The sequence below is a fragment of the Martes martes genome (genome assembly GCF_963455335.1).
Source record: "Martes martes genome assembly, chromosome: 8".
In the NCBI taxonomy this organism is placed as follows: domain Eukaryota; kingdom Metazoa; phylum Chordata; class Mammalia; order Carnivora; family Mustelidae; genus Martes; species Martes martes.
In genome coordinates this window covers 71,787,046-71,806,593 of record NC_137895.1, presented here as the reverse complement: position 1 = coordinate 71,806,593, position 19,548 = coordinate 71,787,046, and the positions used below count along the sequence as shown (strand labels likewise).

Below are 19,548 nucleotides of genomic sequence, written 5' to 3'. Positions count from 1 at the left end.
GGGGAGGGGTGGAAATGCAGTGAACATTCTTTCTGTGTGTTTCTATTTGGCAAGAAACCTTCTGTTTTCCTAATGGAAACTTTGACACACTCAGTCTGTATCTTTTCATCCACATCCAGCTCATCTTCTGAACATTCTTAGACCTTTATTCTATTGGACCAAAAAAAAAAAAAATAGGAAAGGTCACTGAAATCTCAGTCTAATTTAACTGTGAAACTTTCGTGGTAAACTACTTGAGGGAGTTCACTGCCGCGTGTGAGTACACCATGAACCCTGAATGCAGGGGAGGAAAGGCAGCCTAATCAGTAAATGCTAACTTTCCAAAAGAGCTGAAGACTCTGGGGACTCTGGGTAGCCTGAAAGAAAGGAAGAAAAGGATGGAAAAGAAGATGTTTGATTCTTGACCAAGAGCACCAAATGTAAAGACTCTAGAATTTTATTCATGGCAGCAGGACTGTCCCCACATTTTAAAACTTCTTTTGGTTTAAAAATGCTGATATTTGTGGTACTTAATATTTACTTTAGAAATGAATGTTAAAAGATATAAATCTGGATGACTATGACGCAGATACTTCTCCATAAAAAGTTCGGTTGTCTTTCGTTTCTTCCAATCATAATTCAAGCCTTGAAAGTTTAACACATAGTATTTTGTTCTTCTAACTACCTAGACTTTTCCTCATGTAAAATTAGGAATAGTCATGCTAAATTCTGTCCATGTGTCTAACAAAAAAGACAAATGAAAAGCCTAAACCTTGACTCTTGGTCAAGTTCCTCTGTCATTCTAAACTGTTTTTACCTTCAAGACGATTTACCTGATTCTAGTCGTCATCACTCTTAGAAAATAACTTCACCTTGTCCGGAGAGAAAACAGAGCAAGGACTGTTATATGTTGAACCCATCAATGTCCTGCAGTGTCATCGACGAGCTTGCCTGAATCCAGTCACTTCTTGCCCCCCACCTGCCATGTTACCCTAACTGTTTTCTTTGTGGTATTTATCTGGGATGGAAGTGGAAGGCCATGTCTTTGTAGACTTTAAATATCCATATCAAGAGTAGTACCAGCATATGTTCAATACTCAAATAGATTAACTTGAAAGGATTTATTTGGTGAAAATTAAATCTTTAATATGATGGGTGCATGAGTACCACTGGTCATTACTGGCTTCTACCAGGACACAAATTTGGTCTTAATATTATAATTTGATGTCAATAAGTAGTTTTGTCATCTCCAATAAGAGCCACTCTGATGGGAAAACACACCATTGCAGAAAGTGTGAATCTTCATGATGAAGTCTATGTAGATTGATGCAGAAATTCTGGGATACATATTGTTGATGTTTATGTCTCTCTATTCTACTTTTTGACTCAGGTTTTTATATCTAATAATATAAATATTTCTAATTGAAATCACTACATGTTTGTATTTAGGGTTCCAAGAAAACATTATACTTTAAGATGTCAATTTTCCAGATTAAATGAAATACTCAGTGCCGCCACCTTCTCTTCTGAGTTTACTTGAACAGGGAAAATAGGACCAGATCATTTTCTGAGTGTTAAGTAAATGCTTTTGATCAAAAGCTTGGGTTCTTACTGTTTACTAGTAATAATTGAAGAAAACTGATTAAATCCTAAAATAACTTGATATAGTAGTATTTATTTTATTTTATTTTTAGTAGCATTTCTTTTATTATTAATATTTTTATTTTAACTTGTTTATTGGATGCTTCTTTTCTAATCACCATGATTAGTGCTTTCTATGCATTTGTCAATCAGCCCAATGACCCTAAGAAGCAAAGTTGATTTCTCCACTTCATAGATAAGAAAACTGAGGCTAGGGAATTGACAAGACAGGTCTACATTACACAGCTAGTATCTTCCCAATATGGTATTTCATTCTTTCTTTATGTTTGTCAAAATTTCAGAGAATTAGACTAACTCTGAACATTTATTGTCATATTTTCCTTCTTCTAGTTTAGAACACTGCCATGCCCACACAGTAGGCATCCAAAAAATGGTAGCAATTATCAGTTATTTGCAGATAGATTTGTTGATGATATGATTGCCTAATCAGCAAAATGAAAATATGTTTGCTCACCTAAATGCCCGAATGGTGGTGAGTCCTTCAGCTGTTTCTGAGAAGTGGCAAAGCAGAGGGAGCTGGGTAGAATCATCAAGCTCCTGGAGATCTCTAGAACAGAGAGAGGTGCAAAATTAACTTCAGATGCGTTCAGGTTCAGAGGCTACTGTGTTCATCCTAAATTAGGGTTTTTCCTTGTTATTGCAACTAATTCCTTCTAGAACCCAGTTAACAAAAATCTCAACAGCTTATAATCTAAAGAGGAAGAGAGAGATGAGTACAGAATGAATTTTGGTCCAGGCCACACACGTACTGCATTGTAAAAACTACTTCCTTTGTACAACAACTATAGCAAACTGCTATGGGGACACAGAGGAAAGGATGATTACCTCCTACCTAGGAGGTGGGTAATATTTTGGGGGGGCATGTGGAATTTAGGACAAATATTAAGCTTTGAGGAGGGCTTCAATAAAACAAGAAGTGCATTCCAGCTATGGGAATAAGGGCAAACACAGCAGACTAAAGAACGCGGCAGGTTCAGTCTGGGTGGTGCCCAGAATCCTTTGCGAGTGCTGCAGCGGGGAAAGGCTGTGTAAAGTAGAGGTGGGACTTGGTGGTGGAGGATCCTGGGTGACTTGGACAAAATCCCTGAAGACTAGAAATGAAACGATCAGGCTGTGCTTAAGCAACATGACTTGGGCGGCTATAAAGGATGAAAGAGAGTAAGTGATTTAGGATACTCTGCATCAGAGATTTTTTTTTTTTAAAGTTCTGAATTACTGGGATGCTAATGAGATTTAAAACAGGGGAAGGATGGTGAGACAGTCTCCCAGAAGTCGGTTTCTAAACTGCGACAATCAATGAATTGTAGCAGGGTGAGTAAGAGAGAAGAATCAAATATGGCTTGGCTGTTTCTAGCTTAGTAGACTTGACAAATGACGGTATTATTTACCAGGAAGGGGGACACGGAATAAAGGGATTTGAAAAAAAAGACAATAAATTTGCCCTTGGCCACAATGAATTTGCTTCCTTGCCTCCACGCTTCATGGAACTTTTTCATTTGTCCTCTGAGAAACTACATTCATATAATACGTATATGATACATATATATATATGTATATATATATGTGTGCATATATATATATGTATAATATTCAGTGAACATTTAGTGGACAAACATCTGAATCATCCTTTTCATAAAGATGCACACTAGTGATGAAAACATTTCCTTAAGCCACATAAGCTAGCATTTCTAGAAGATAGGCTAAGTGTTATACCATATGTTTCAAAACAATCCTCTTTTTTCTTTTCAGTTTTTTTCATGCCATTTTTTAGGTTTTGGGGTTGAGGACTTAGAGCTGCAGCATCAACATTCACCTTCCAAAGTCAATGAATTAAACTGTTCATAATCTTCAACAATTAACTTGGGCCATTCTGAGCTGCCTGTGTAGTGCCACAAACAAATGTAAAACTCTTGAGTTTCTATAATGGATTTGTCCTCTTTAGAAACTGCAGAGGAGGAGACAGAAAGAAAGAGGGAAGGGAAAGAAAGAAGAGAGGAGGAAATTGAATATAAGGAATGTGAGTAGTTTGCTACTTTAACCATAAAACTAAGTGACTATTTGTCAATTTGACACAAGTAACAGGTGGTCACTGCATTTGAGGTTTGCAATGAAGGGAAAAAATTAGGAAGGAGAAACCCTTGTTTATAAGACTGTATTTTGTGAAACCAAGAAGGTACGGGCACAGCTTGACCTTGTATTCTTGTAAGTAGGAATCACACTTCCTTACAGAGCTAACCACACATTAGGTCTTTGATTTCAGAGATTCCAAATTCCATGACATTTCGTCTCCCACTTTAATTCCTTTTGATATTTACAAAACAGCCTGTTAAGTTACCTGAGTTTTTCAGTATGAGTGAGTCCTGCAGAGGCTCAACATCTAGAAAGGTTTTTTTGTTTTGTTTTGTTTTTAAGATTATTTATTTATTTATTTGACAGAGAGAGAGAGAGAGAGAGAGAGAGCAAGCACATGTAGGCTGAGCGGCAGGCAGAAGGAGAGGCAAAGCAGAGTCCCCACTGAGCAGGGAGCCTGATGTGGGGCTGGATCCCAGGACCCTGGGATCATAACCTGAGCCAAAGGCAAACACTTAACCGACTGAGCCACCCAGGTGTCCCTAGAAAGGTTTTTGTCTGTGAAATTAAATGTCATGTGCTTATACTTGCTCACTTCCATAGAATTTCAAATAAGGATGTTTGATAATCCATTGTCAGTGTGAATTCTTTAAAAGTGACCATCTCATTCATGCGGTGCCTGGGTGGCACAGTCGGGTAAGCATCTGACACTTGGGTTCAGCTCAGGTCCTGATCTCAGGGTCCCAAGATCGAGCCTCACATGGGGCTCTGCACTCAGCATGGAGTCTGCTTGAGATTCTCTCTCCCTCTGCCCCTTCCATTCGTTCTCTCTCTCTCTAAAATAAATAATCTCTTTTTAAAAAAAGATCATCTTCATATTTTAGGCAATATCAATGCTAGTAACAAATTGTTCTTTCTTAAAATGAACAGAATCCACAATTTTTATTATTTATTTATTTATTTATTTAGTGATTTGCAATTCCAGTTTATAATGGACTAGGAATGTTTGCCTAGTCTTTGTCCTCAATTTGTATTGCAAAGGGACAAAAATAAGCCCAAATGAATATGTGACTGAAGTAAGACATGACTGTAATATTTAGTGATAAGAAGACAAGAATAGATTTGGAAACAACAGAAATAAAATAACTGAACTCCTTGCCTCTCCAGCAAGAGGCATCAGTAATGGCACCAGAATAAACGAAAGAGTGAACTCATGATTAACTCTTCCCTTTTGGTCTGAATTTGCTATAAGAAAAGCAGATGAGGCTGGGAATGAAAAAACATTCTAGATTTTTTTAAAAGACTTTATTCATTTATTTGATGGATAGAGATCACAAGGAGGCAGAGAGGCAGGCAAAGAGAGAGAGAGAGAGGAGGAAGCAGGCTCCCTGCTGAGCAGAGAGCCGGATGTGGGGCTTGATCCCAGGACCCGAGATCATGACCTGAGCCGAAGGCAGAGGCTTTAACCCACTGAGCCACCCAGGCACCCCAACATTCTAGATTTAATACATATCTCTAACATTGGAGGACCCCAAATCATAGCTGAGGAAAAACAACCACATTTTTAAAATTAAAAATTGTTATAAGATATATTGAGAGGTTCCCAACTACAATCTTGGCTTTTCTTATTACCTTCCCCAATTTCTCATCATCCTCTTTGCAGTCATGTCCTATTAAATATCCTCAGTTTACCGAATAAACTCAGTATCTATCTTCTTATTCTAGCACTTAATGCACATACAAGGATTACCTTATCTACAGGGACTAAATTTCTTGAGAATAGGTTCTTGTCAGGTGGATCCCTTCACCTGCCACATGGCTTACACAATTATTTTCAACACAGTAATGCCTACTGAGTGTTTGTTGCAATAAAGTGATTATTACAATGGTATAAAATTTACTGTGTTATTTATAACAACCCTTCAAAGCTAAACTGGAATGTTTTTAAATTTTATTTTATTTTTCCAGTGTTCCAAGATTCATTGTGTATGCACCACACCCAGTGCTCCATGCAATCCGTGCCCTCCTTAATATCCACCACCAGGCTCACCCATGCCTCCAACCCCCCTCCCGACTCTAAAACCCTCAGTTTGTTTCTCAGAGTCCATAGTCTCTCATGCTTTGTCTCCCCCTCCGATTTAATTTTAAAACAACTGGTACTACATTTCATTTAACTACAGTACATCTCAGCAAATGATAAATCTTATATTAATAGAAAAATGTAAGATTCATGGCTACTTTTATTTATATTTGGCTGGGTACTCAAGTGTGTGTTAAATGATCCAATCTGGAAAGTTCCAATCTCTTGGAGTTACAGCTCTTCTATCAGACATTCAAGATTATCTACTTTTCTAGTCATCACTCTGACTTATCTCTTTAACTTTTTTAAATTCTTCTGATTTTTACAGAATGCATTTTAGCATTTTACAATATTTTATCTTTTCTTCCCACTGTGGAATAGAACAATATGAAGTCACTTACTCTTTGGAACTGTGTTTGGTTTTACAAGTTTTCTGTCAATGTCATGTTCAGAAAAGGAATCACAGAATGAAAAGATTTGGCATAGTTTGTGGACTCAAAACTCAACACGTCAATCCACATGTTAATAAATGTCCAGGATTTAACAAACAATTACAGAAACAATTATAATAAATCTCCAAATGAAATATAATATAGGTTTTATCGTATTAAAAATAGATTGCTTTTCCAGATTCCATACCTAATCTTGAAAAACACTATAGCAAATCTGGATCACAGCAAATCAAATACATAGGCTTTTGAAAATGAATAGAACTTTGTTTTACTTACTTAGAAGCAACTCGAAAATATTTCTGGATAAAATAAAAGGCGACCCCAAGAGGCACGAGAGCGACCAGGAACACAGGGGTAGCGTAAGAAATCATGCCAATGGCAGACAGGCAGAGCAGTGTTGAGCGAGTCAGAGATTCCAAAGTTGGAGGGATGTGCTATGAAGAAGGTAATTTGAAAGGAAAATGTTTTAGCTCAAAGAAAATATTGGTTACAGTGCAATAAAATAGTCACTTTAAAGTTAAGTTATATAATTATTTACCAAAGTAGTACATGAACGTTTTCATTGTAAGCAAGTCTTCACTCCTTCAACTTCACTCACTTCTCTTAGGTCAGTATTTTTATCCACCTACCTACCTATCTACTTATCCTCTGTCAGTCAGTCTATTTATCTTGGGGATTTTATGGAAATAAATCTCATTTGTCTATGTGTTCTTGATTTATTTTACTGAATAAGATAGTCTATAAATCTTCCCATGTTACCATACACAAATCTCCCTCTTTTTTAATGGCTGCATACTATTAAAAACATAGTTAGCTATTCCTCTTCTGTAAGAAATTTACATTAATTTTCTGTATTTTGCTTGCTCATATCCTTCATATGTTTTTGATTGGATTATTTATTTTCCTTGTTGATTTTTAGATGGTCTTTATAGGTTATGGATGTTTTCCTCTTGCTTTACATATGTTCCAGCTTTTCTCCCAGTTAATCTATTATATTTTAAATTCATCTTTGATGCTTTTAGTTCAACAGAAGTTTAAAATTTTATATAGTCATTTCAGTTGGTTTTTTTTTCCTTATTCAGAATTTTGTGTCTTACTTAATTTCCACCCCCAAATTCTAAAACTATTCTCCCACATTTTATTTTATAGTTTTATATTTTTCTATGGCCATCTTTATTCCATACGTGTTTGCTTTTATTTTATGGATAGCTAATTGTCCCAACATCCTTTATTGAAAAAATAATCTTTTTCTTACTGATTCCAGATACCACACTTATCCTGTGTTAAATTTCTCCGTATGCTGGTGTTTCTGAGTTCTCCATTTTGTTCTTTTGAACTACTTGTTTTCTGTGATCACCAGAGTATTTTATTTTTATAATGTTTTCTTGGGTATCTGATAGGGGAATTCTCTGTATATACAGGATTTTTCAGATTTCCAGGATTGTTGGATCTCTTTTCTTCTTATTAGTTTTCCTCTCTATTTTTGTTTTTGTTATTATTATGAGTAGTATTTATTTTTCATTTAATTTTTTAATTGGTGCAGAGAAAGTTACTGAAATTTTATATCATACACCTTATGCAGATACTCTTCTGAACTGTCTATCTAGCTGTTTTTTTTTTTTTATTGTACTAATTGTCTTGAACTCTCTAGGTGGCAATCACATCTTCCAAATAAAGACTGTGTTGTCTCTTCTTTCCATATGTATTCCTTATGAAGTGTTTTAGATGCAGTGTGACTAACACCAAAGAACACATCAAAATTTTTCAGTATACTTTTTAGTCAGCTGCATGCATCAAGCATTGTTTTCCTAAACTGAATATAATTTAGATATTCTGACAGTAACTCCAAAAAGTCAGAAAAGACAAGTGCTGGATTTGATGGATTCTTTTGTCAGTTATCCTAAGGGGCCTGTTCTTGGAGTGATCCAATTTTAGAGTTTGAGGACTTTAATTTCAGGACAAACTTCTAGAGGCAGAGGGATCTAAAATAAACTCAGCATCCCTGGAATATTCTCTAAAATATCACACCATCTAAAGCTTTTCTTAGTAAAGAGCCAGTCTAGTTGAAGTAAAGGACATCTAAGACAGCTTGGCATTCTATCCTTTGCTTCTGGGAGACACTCTTCATCGATACTAAACTTTAAGAATTTTGTTGTGAATGGAGATACATTGATCAAAATGATTCCTTTTTTATAATAAAAAATTAAATGTTAGTTTATTATTTGTTCCCTTTATTTCAAACTGATTCTCTAAGTATCCTCTTCTACATGCATACATTATTTCAAGTTAAGGAATTTCTTTAAGTTTTTATTCTAAAATCAGTTGTGCATATAATATTGATATGAGTGCATATAGGCTTAAAGTTTTAGAAATCCTCTATTGTTAGTAGGAATCATGGTTTATCTTAAATATTATTTATCTTATACTGAAAAAATTGTTTTTGAACTTGGAAGTAACTCCAAGGCACTCACCTGATCAATGATATTTGTATCAGCTGAGAAACGATTGAGAATCAGTCCCAGGGGGGTGGTATCAAAGAATCTAGGCAATAAACAGATTGGAATGTATGATAATACTAAACTGTCTGGAACCTGAGCACTGCTAATGGACAACTTAGAGCCAGGAAAACGGGAAGTTTCCTATTCATTTGCTCAAAGGTCAAATACACTCTAAAGTTTCACACTTTGCTTAAATTTAAAGATTCATGTTTTATGATTTTGTGTGGGGAAGTAAGAAATAACTACTTTTTTACCTTATTGGTCCAAGAATTATCTTATTGAGGAGATTGTGGTGAAGGTTTTTGGCAGCTGTGAGACCCATCCATTCTACAGTGAGAGACGTAACAAGGCAGAGGAAAATACCCGCTCCACAAAGTATGCTAAATCCGGCTACGTAGTAGGTCTAAAAAGCAAACAACACCAAAAACCCACATATGAAATTATCAGTTTTTTCTTACCGGAACACGAAATATCAAAGTCAGACAATATTTTCAACTTCATTATCTTGCATCAGTTTAGACAGTTCTTGGAGACTAAACACAGTACCCCCGCCCTGTCCCCACTTGTTTCCTTCACCCTCTTCCAAGGTTTGCCTAAGGGCAGATGAAGCATTACAGTCTATTTTCAGATTTGGAATATTCTTGGTTTTCTACACTGTAGAGCTCATCCTTCCTATCCCTAATCTCAGAATGACCAGCTAATACATTGGTGTCAGTAGTTAAAATCAATACCATCGAAATAATAACAACGAAAGTTCCATGTATATGTTACACACACACACACACACACACACATTATCATGTGCTTATACCTTCCCTGAATCCAAATCCAAACATTATCTTTTAATGTTTCTTATGATAAGCTTTAAAAACGCAAAAGTAATCCAAATAGCTTCCGTTTTGACAGGTCATTCCATTTCAGGTCCTATTCTAGTTAACTTACTGAGTCATTACAAAAATCCTATGACACTTGGGCTATTAATATCAAACTAAATAAAAATATCACTGTTAATCTCAATATTTATTCCCTTGATGATTTAAAAACAGAATTCACTATACCTGATCAGCTTTTCCACTATTGTTTATACTGTATTCCGAAGTCCATGTGGCCAGCCAGTAGTCAATGGCCACAATGACTGAATGTTTCAAAAGCTTAGAGAAAATCATCAGGAAGAGCAAGAAGAATCCTCCAGAAGTAAGGTATCGCCAGCAGGTTTTCCAAGGCATTTTAGTTCTGAGCCTCATTACAGTGGACATATTATCATCCTCATCTTCCTCTTCTTCTTCCTCTGCATGTAAAATATTAGTTTAAGCTCTCCTCAGTCAACAGGTAGATAAAATTGATATTACCTTACAAAGAAGCATATAAAAATCCCCCTCAGATTTATAGAAATACAAGTGTTAGTTTTAGAAATCTTAAATGCTTTTAGCAGGAAAAAAAACCCATTGAAAAAACTGATGAAAAATGAATGGATGAGCAAAACAATAAGCAACATTTATGTCTGGATGAGATAATTTGCCAATTTATTTCACAACAAATTGACAGGAAGTGTAGACTAGAAGTTTACAAACGTATTGAAAGAACCATATTGCCAATGAAACCACAGGTCTGGCCCTTAAATACGTAATTCTTTGAACTCTAAACTCTCCTTCACCAGAAGGAGATAGACTCTGAAATTTGTGGATTGCCCAAGAGGGCATAATCTCTGTTCTCTATGGTCCATTTTAGATATGGTCACGGAGGGGCATAAGCAAGAAGAAATCTTCCAGAGAGCAAAGGCAGAGGACAGAGGACAATAGTCAGGGAGGTCCTCTCAGATGTTTAAACCATCTGGAAACTCCAAGGTGACTATCCTAAGAACATACTCCATTATGAAGACAGAATTTCAGCATTTCCTCACTGGCAAAATTTGATTATTTGTGTGGTCTGGCAACTGTTCTGCATTTCCCATCCTTCCCTTTTCCAAAGACCATTTTCATTGCAGTTATCCTATTATGTATTCTACTACTGTGTACTGAGCAGGTTATGCGTAGGGAAGATAGGTAACTTTGGTTTACAGGTTATCAGACCACAGAAGTCTAAATGTAGGTACTATGGGAAGACTGAGCATCACCAAAGATCCTAATATTTTGAACTAGATGAAGTAAATGAACAGGTCTCAGATAATCTGTCCTTTGGTAAGGGTAGGTTCAATGTGTGAGCAGGAAGAGAAATCTACATGATGAAAGTTCACTTCCAGACTACTTGCTGTCTCCCCAACATCCATTCACTGTTTCCATACTAATTGAAATTCAACTTGCCTATGGCTGCCCAGCTAATGACAAGATTTCTTCCTTCTCCCAGTACCTAATCTGTCCATGTAATGAACTAGCCAATGGTAAGGATTTAGGAACAATATGTGCAACTACTTCTCTTCTTCCCTTCTTGGTAGCTGGAACAGACATACTGACCAGGACCAGGAATAGCAACCGAGTGAAAAATACGTAGCATACTTGGCTCTTTAATATGCATTACATCATTTTATTTTTTAGGAAAGTAGTACTACGTTATTTTAATACGTTTTAACGTATTTTAATACGTTATTAACGTACTACGTTACGTTTATCCAGAGAATGGATTAACCAACAAGCCCAGGGTAGAGTATCCAGCCATATACTCACCACTGGAACACTGGAGAGAGTACGTGGGCATGACTCCACTCTTAGAGTACATTAAAAATAACTGGTTTTAAATTCTAAAGGCTGATGTCTGTTTACAGCACCAGACATTCTTTAAAAATATTTTTAAATCCAAGGAATTGAAGTGCAAAATCCATTCATTCATTCTCTCAATGAGTATTTACTGAAATACTGATTAGTTATCTGGTATAAAAAGGTAGCACATCTTCGTGTTCTTTAGCCTGAAATTACTATTTTCTCTCTTTCTTAACTGGCTTGTAGAAACGCAGTCTTAAGCAAAAACTGTATAAGAAACATGAAGTATAGTGCATTTACCCTATGGAATTAAATGAGATTTATCTTACAAATTTCTTGGCAACAAATGTCAAGGCAATGTAATTATTTCATCTTATTCCAATATATTCCAGGAAATCTTTTGTTCTTTACTGTACCTTATTAGATCCAGAAAACTGAAACATAACAAATGGCTTTCGTGGAATTCTCTTATTCTTCATTGCTGTATTGTTATGAAAATTCCATGAGGACTTACTGAATGATTCAAATATAAATATTTCAAAACAGTATTTTCTTCATATTTCCCATTTATTGCTTATTTCTGAAGGACTGACATTTTATTAATAACTTGACTTGGTCATTCTGCTAGTCCTTTCCAATTTATAAAAATAAGGGTCTAGATCTGTTCACAAACAGGGCCTTTTCCTCTCAGCCCTCTCTCACACAGCACAAATACACTAAGACACACTTAGAAACCGCTCATGATGCTGGTTGATGGATTATATATACTTTTCTTCTGCTCCTATTCTTTTCATTTTCAGTATTACATATATGGCTTAGTTCTTTTCTACCTACGAAGTGGCTTTTTATTCCTCATGGGCACACTGTGTATCAGTTGCCAAGGTAAAGCAGTTATGTCCCACTTGAAGGTTTCAGATAGAAGAGAAAAGTCTACCTTCATCTTCATCCTCCATTTGGGCCTTGGCCTCTCTTGAGTACATGGCTCTTCGAAGGGTTTTCCTCTCTAGAGTTGTTTGGTCAGCTTCCATATCCTACAGTAAACACCACGTTACCATCATTCAAGGAGCTCACAGACGCAGGAAGGTTTTGATTTACCCATCAGTGACCCATATGTACCAACTGTTAGTTACCTTTGCCAGTCTTGGGCTCTCTGCGCTCTATAGAGATCCACAACTCCTATTGTAGGAGTAGTTGTGAGGCAACATCTGAGGTTTGTAAGGCTTCAGAGCTCAGAGGTATTGGGCAGTAAGAAGCCAGGATAGTAGCAACAACACAAGGGGCCAACCCCAGGAGCAGGGACACCTCCTTACGGCATATTTCACCACTGCTACTTGTTTTATCTTTACATCACTTTCAGATACTCCCTATAATTGTCTGACTAAAGATTTATTCATGGTAATAAATGATTTCCTTCAAAAAATGCATGCAGTTTTAGACTGGGTAAAGCACTATCACTCATCCCCTCCTCTAATAAATTACTAAATCAGAGTGAGTTTCCTTAACATCTCATTAGGGTAGCTGCACAAAAGCAACGGACTTCAATAGGCAGCGAAAGAAGGTAAGTAATTTTGAAGCAAATGAAAAATGAGGGTACTTAGGTGCCTAGCACCTTAGGAGAAAGCCCTAGGAGGGGGAAATATGCAGAAGGAGAAGGGAAACATTCCCCCAAACAAACTTTCTGAATTTTTCAGAGTTGCTTCAGACTTGTGTGCTCAAGACAGGGAGAAGAATTTAATTTCTCCATTCCTCTTCTTCCAACACCCAAGTCCCCTTGGCTTCAGAACTGGAGTGGTAGTGTCAGTTTAATACACTGTGGGTTAAATCAGCTGCTGCAGGACAGTTTGGGAAACTAAAACCATAGCCTTGTTTCTATGGGGAAATGCATTCTGAGTTCCAAACAACTGACCCACAAACTTGGAATCTGGTAAATTGAGGGCTTTCTGCATATGCATACACACACACACACAACTCACAGTTTGACTGTTATATCAATAAACAAATAAACCCATAGTGGTCAGTCTCTAAGTAGTGATCATGGTTGTTGTTGTTTTTGTTTTGGCCTTATACAACATGTGCGATTTAGGAGACTTGTTAGAAGGCTCTATTGTTTCCAGATTCTTGGTTAAAAAAGAATGAAAGCTAATATGTTCCTTGAATAGCTTTTTTTTTTCAGAGACAATTCATATCAGCTTTTAATTTTGCCTAATGATATGAAAACTAGCTTGTACATGAGCTTAAACACAAAATTAAAGCTGACTCGATCCTTTGCCTACAGAGTAATAAAATGAAATTACCCTGCACATTGGAAAACAACAGATTTGGTTCCTGTTCAACTCTTCCTGCTATGTGAGCAAAAGATGGAACATCTCAGATACTTAAAAGAAATCTTTACTCATTTTTCTTATAAGTAAATGCTCATATTAAGCTCATTACAGGTTAAATATTTTAAATTATGTTGATATTTGACTTAAGTGAATTTCACTTCATTTATTTAATAAGCATCTCTTGAGCGCCTGTTATAGATTGGATTAAAGTGAGGGCTGGGGGAGGAGACATCAAATGATGTTAGTTTATTTTGCTTAATAACATTAGGAAGATAATGGTGTCATCCAAGCTAGAAATTTTAGTAATATTTAAATCAGCTCAAGGTGTTATCTCCTCTACCTTCTTGTAGTTTTCATTACTATCCTTGTAACATTTCTTTTGTTGACCCCTTAGTCCTTAAACAGACAGTGGTGTCTAAAGCCCAGGGACAGGATGTTCTGTTTTGCTGGTCTTCTCTGCTTGCTTGATCTGCTCTGGCTCTAGGTCAGCCTTTCTCGACCTTGGCACTGTTGACATTTTGGTCAGGAAACTCTTTGTTGTGGGGGCTGCACTGTAGGACATTTAGCAGCTCCCCTGTCTTCTACCCACAAGACACTAGTAGCACCTGCCCCTCAGCTGTGACTGCCAAAAATGTTTCTAAATGTGGCCAAATGTCCCCTAAAAAGCAAACTGGACCCTGGTTGAGAACCAGTGCTCCTGCCAAACACCCGACCCTGCCACATAACAAAAATGAACAAGAAACTGTCCTTCCCTGCCCGCCTCCCACCCCCCAGTGTGACTCTCCCTGCCTTCAGATGAATTCCTAGTGCCTGCCCTTTCCTAGGTGGCATTAACCTCCTCCACCCCCAGGTGAGGATTCTGGACAGGTGCACTGATCTTTCTGGCTTCTACCAGCTGCTGTTCAACCTTGCAACTGCATTCGCTCTGTGCACACCCTAACTTGCTCCATATCTCCACCCACTGATTTATAACCCTGTAATGTGTCTTTAATTATAGAGCTATGCTATCTCAAGTGATCACTTCATTTCTAAATACAACTTAATGGACTTTCTTCCAGGCTTGTTTAACAGTCACTATTATTATAAAATCAAGCCAACAACTCTCTCTCTCTTTTTTTTTTCCAGATCTTCTTTCCAAAGTAAACCATAAGTGGCCCCACTCCTTAAGCTTACATCATATTCTTTTGTCCCTGGCATCTTGGTCACTGTAAAACAAAATGTCATTTGGAGCTATCCCAATCAAGTTTCTCACAGTATAATTCCTAAATGGGCACTTGCTGATGGTGCCTTGTAATTTTTTTTTTTTGATGAATATTCTCATCTCAATGGTTCTGTGATTTGTCCCATTCTACTTAAGCTTCTACTTTTACATATGTCTTTTCTTACTTAGGTAGTTTGCTTTTGAGGTCTTCGGCAAATACACAGAAGACAGAGCAATCCTAGGGTCTGTCTGACTTTTTATCTTCCTCTCTCTATTGAAACATAGATCCTTATATTGAAATAATGCATTTTAATTTCTTGGTAGTCTCAGAAATTTGCTGATACAAAAATTTCATTTTATAGTGCTGATTCCTGACCAGGAGTACCAAGTTCTGGACACTTCCTAGTCTCAACTCAAAAAAACATTAAAAAAATTTGCTAATACAGTTGATAACTTCACCTCTCAACCACAAGTTGTTCTTTCATTGTTTTCAGTCTGGCCTCTGACTCAGTTCCCACCTCATTCAGTGTTATATTTATATCATACATAACATTATACTGGAATTACACTGGATACGGACCTGGGTTTAAGTCCACCTAGTACCACTTACAATATATACTGTACAACTTACAAGTTACTTAACCTCTTTGGGCTTCAGTTTTCTCACTTATAAAAGTGAGATCATATTTTCTTTACTTATTTCCCATATTTTCTTTGCCTTTTTCTGGAGGTTGTGAAAATCAATGGAGCTATGTAAAAAAGGCTTTAAACTTAAAAACTGTATCAACGTAAAAGTTTATTGTTATTACCTCCTGATTACTTTCCTTCATACCCCAGCCCTATCCAGGCATGCTTAACAACTTCACCCACAGCTCACAGCTCGCTCTTCCTTCAAAATCACCTTAGATTTTGTTTTGTCCATGACCCTCCATTTATAGGTAGTAAGTGAAAATAACCTCACATTACAGATGAAGAAGATAAGATATGCAGAAGGAAAATTAAGATAAAATAATGATATACCCTGCTTCAGCGAACAGTTTAAGTTTTAAACACACATAGAATTATAATACGGTTCAAATTCAAATCAAAATTTTCTAAAAACCTGAGAGCACTTCCTCAAAAGATATCATTAGAATTTTATTCTTTCAAAGTAGCCTATTTATTTGTTTTAAGATGAGAGAGAGTAAGCGTGTGTGAGTGTGTGCATGAGCAAGTAGGGGGGGAGAGAGAGAAGCAGGCTCCCCACTGAACCTAGAGCCTGATTCGGGCTCTACCCCAGGACCCTGAGATCACAACCAGAGATGAAGTGAGGCACTTAACCGACTGAGCCACCCAGATGCCCCCAAAGTAGCCTATTTATTAATGACATATAAATATACAATTTCTTTGGGTTTCATATGAGGACCATAATATCATCAAATATTAAATGGTAATATACCTTTAAATGAATTTTAATAATTATATGAATTTAGTAATTCATGACTCTTTTAAAGTGGGCTCTGAACTCTTCTGAATTATGAGCAATTACCTTTTCTAATTCTTGATCTTGCCGATTCATAAGTGTTTTCCAGTGTTCATAGAGCTCAACATCTTTGGTCTGAATGTCCTTCAAAGTCCCTTCTCTTAGTACACTTCCATCTTTCATGGCTATGATCTAAGGAAAGCACATATTACCAGAATTGTGACAAAAAGCCTCAACTGGCCAAATGAATTACTTTTATTTAAGACAACATTTCTTAATGCCCCTGTTTATGTATATGAGTATAATATTAAAAGTAATGAAATTTCTCTTAAACTCTTACCCAGTCAGCATGTGTTAGATACTGTAATTTGTGAGTCACAAGAACAAGTGTCCTTTTGTCATCTTGAAGAAATTTCAAAATCCCTTCCTGCATTAAGTGATCACTCAAGTGAATGTCCAGGGCAGAGAATGGATCATCCTACATCCAGGAAAATGGAGAGAAAAGGAAACAGTTTCTATATTCTTGATATGACCCAATTTTTCTAGAAAGTAGAAATACAAATGACTAAGAGTACATTATCCTTAACATCCAGTTTATTAAAAAACCAGACTCTGTCTATATTTAAATTGTTGGGAAAAGGTATTAAATTTAAAGTGAAGTTTTTATTTTCTCTTTCACTTTAAAAATTATTTAAAAAGCAGATAATAATATCCCAAGTGGTTTGTATTATTATATATAAAAACTCCAAGCTCAAAAAACAACACTTCGTGACAACTTTTAACAATAGACCAATGAAAGAATAAAACAATAATTCCAGTAGTTGAAATTTAGATAATAAAAACAGGCGTAGACTGCAGACCAAGATGGTGGTGTAGGAGAATCCTTAATTTCCCTCCTGCCATGGGTGCTCTGACTATGCAGCTATACACAGAGCAATTCCCTCTGAAGGAAATCCAGCATTTTCCCATTTTTCTGGAAATCCAGAAACTAGTTGAGTGACTTCAACACATTGGGAAACTAAAAAAAAAATACCCCATCTAAAAGATAGTAAAGGCTAAGACACACTCTCACCACAAACCTCACCCTCTGCACAGCACCATATAATTGGAAGGAATCCCCAATTCCCAGCTTCTCTCTGAGAAGTGAAGGATTCGGGCCATACATATAGAGCCCCAATTTTTGGCTGCTACCCAAGGTACAGGCCCCCTAAATCACTTAGCTTTGAAAGTCAGTGGAAGTTGCATTGATAAGTCCCATTGAAATACAGGAAATGAAAAGCAGTTGCTAATAGGCACATCTGTCTCTCCAGGACTCGGGCACAGAGGGAGCAGGCAAAGAAGCGCCTTACCCAGTGTTTCCCTGGAAGGAGTCTGACTGCATACTTTACAAGCTGCTACTGGAGGGTCCCACTTCTAATTAGCATGAAGGATCCTGATTATGATCCTTCCTGTAGCCTGAAAGAGCTATTGGACATGTCCCTTTTCTTTTCTTTCCATCCTATTCTAACAATAAAACCAAGTTGCCACTATCTCCCCGGGAGAAGATTCTCACCTCTAGTGTCCCAGTTGTTATGGAGGACACTAAATGTGCTGGCTCCCATCACCTAGCTCTGATAGCCAACAGCGCTTGCATTCATGAGTCCCACAGGACTATGGCAAACAAAGAAGCCATTTTTAAATAGGCATAGGAGCACCCCACATGGCTATACACTCTGGCTCAGTGCATATGGACCAGACAAAAATGCTCATCTCCCAGTTTCTCCCTGGAAGGGGTTTGACTAAATATTTTCTCAGCTGCTGCCTGAGGGTCCAGCTTCTAATCAGCCTCCATTTAGGTGCTGACCGCAATCCTCCCCTTCGGAATGCTGATGGGTCATAGCCCACCATCAACCACTGGGAATCAGTAAGAATAAAGACTGAGGCTCAGGCAGTCACAAAGTTCTGAGAGGCAATCAAGAGCTTGGGTGAGGTTGAATGATGAGGTTCATCACCTACAGGAGACCAGTCTGTCAAGACTGGGAGAGCTGTCTACTTTACTAATGCACAAAAGGCAACACAGAGAGCCATGGGAAATTAAGAAACAAGAGAATATATTCCAAACAAAGGAACAAGATAAATCTCCAGGAACCAATCTTAATGAAATGGAGGTAAGTGATTTATCTGATACAGTGTTCAAAGCTCACATAAAGATGCTCGCTGAGGTTGGAAAACAAATGCAAGAATAAAGTGAGAATTTTAACAAAGAGATGTAAAATCATACCGAACAAAAATCGTAGCATTAAGAATATAATAATTGAACTGACAATTTCAATAGAGGACTTCAACAGATAACTAGATTAAGAGGAATAAAAATCAGTGAACTGAAAGACAGGGTAGTGGAATTAATCCAGTCAGAAGAACAAAAGGAAAAAAGCATGAAAAAGACTGAAGATAGCTTAAGGGACTCATAGGACATCATGGAGAGGAGCAATATATTCATTTAAGGGATCCCAAAAGGAGAAGTGAAAGAAAGGGGCAAAATGTTTATTCAAAGAAATAATGGTAGGAAATTTCCCCTTCCTGGGGAAAGAAACAGACATTCAGATCCAGAAAACACCAAAAGTACCAAAAAAAGATGAACTGAAAAAGACCCAAACTAAGACACATTAAAATTAAACTGTCAAATTTAGGCAAAAAGAGAACCTTAAAAATAACAAGAGAAAAACTAACTTGCTACATACAAGAGAATCCCCACAAGTGTATAAGATTTTTCAGCAGAACCCTAGCAGGCCAGAAGATAAAAGGGTGATAATTCAAAGTGCTAAAAGAAAAACAAAAACAAAAACAAAAAATCTACCAACCAGGAATACCCAGCAAAGTTGTGCTTTAGAACTGAAAGAAAGCCAAAGAGTTCTCCAGGCAAAGACAAATTGAAGAATTTCATCATCACTAGACTGCCCTTACAAGGTATGTTAAAAGAGTTCTTCAAGGTGAAATGAAATGACACTATTTAGTAAGAGGAAAACAAATGAAAGCATAAGACTCACTAGTAAAGGTAAATACATAATTAAGTTAGAATACCCTAATATTGTAACAGTGATAGGTAAATCAGTTAAAACTCTAATATTAAGGTCAAAAGAGAAAAGTA

The 19,548-nt window shown here is 36.8% G+C and overlaps 1 protein-coding gene across 1 annotated transcript in view; it reads right to left on the bottom strand.

Annotated features, from left to right (window-relative positions):
• ABCC9 (ATP binding cassette subfamily C member 9) overlaps positions 1 to 19,548 on the bottom strand; it is a gene marked incomplete at its 5' end in the record, with an annotated part of 78,078 nt that overhangs the window by 32,403 nt on the left and 26,127 nt on the right. The window contains 8 exons of the mRNA XM_080810240.1: positions 2,096 to 2,188; positions 6,520 to 6,677; positions 8,715 to 8,784; positions 8,996 to 9,144; positions 9,800 to 10,029; positions 12,369 to 12,465; positions 16,488 to 16,613; positions 16,762 to 16,899. Coding sequence (XP_080666366.1) covers positions 2,096 to 2,188; positions 6,520 to 6,677; positions 8,715 to 8,784; positions 8,996 to 9,144; positions 9,800 to 10,029; positions 12,369 to 12,465; positions 16,488 to 16,613; positions 16,762 to 16,899 — 1,061 coding nt within the window. The remainder of the gene's footprint in view (positions 1 to 2,095; positions 2,189 to 6,519; positions 6,678 to 8,714; positions 8,785 to 8,995; positions 9,145 to 9,799; positions 10,030 to 12,368; positions 12,466 to 16,487; positions 16,614 to 16,761; positions 16,900 to 19,548) is intronic.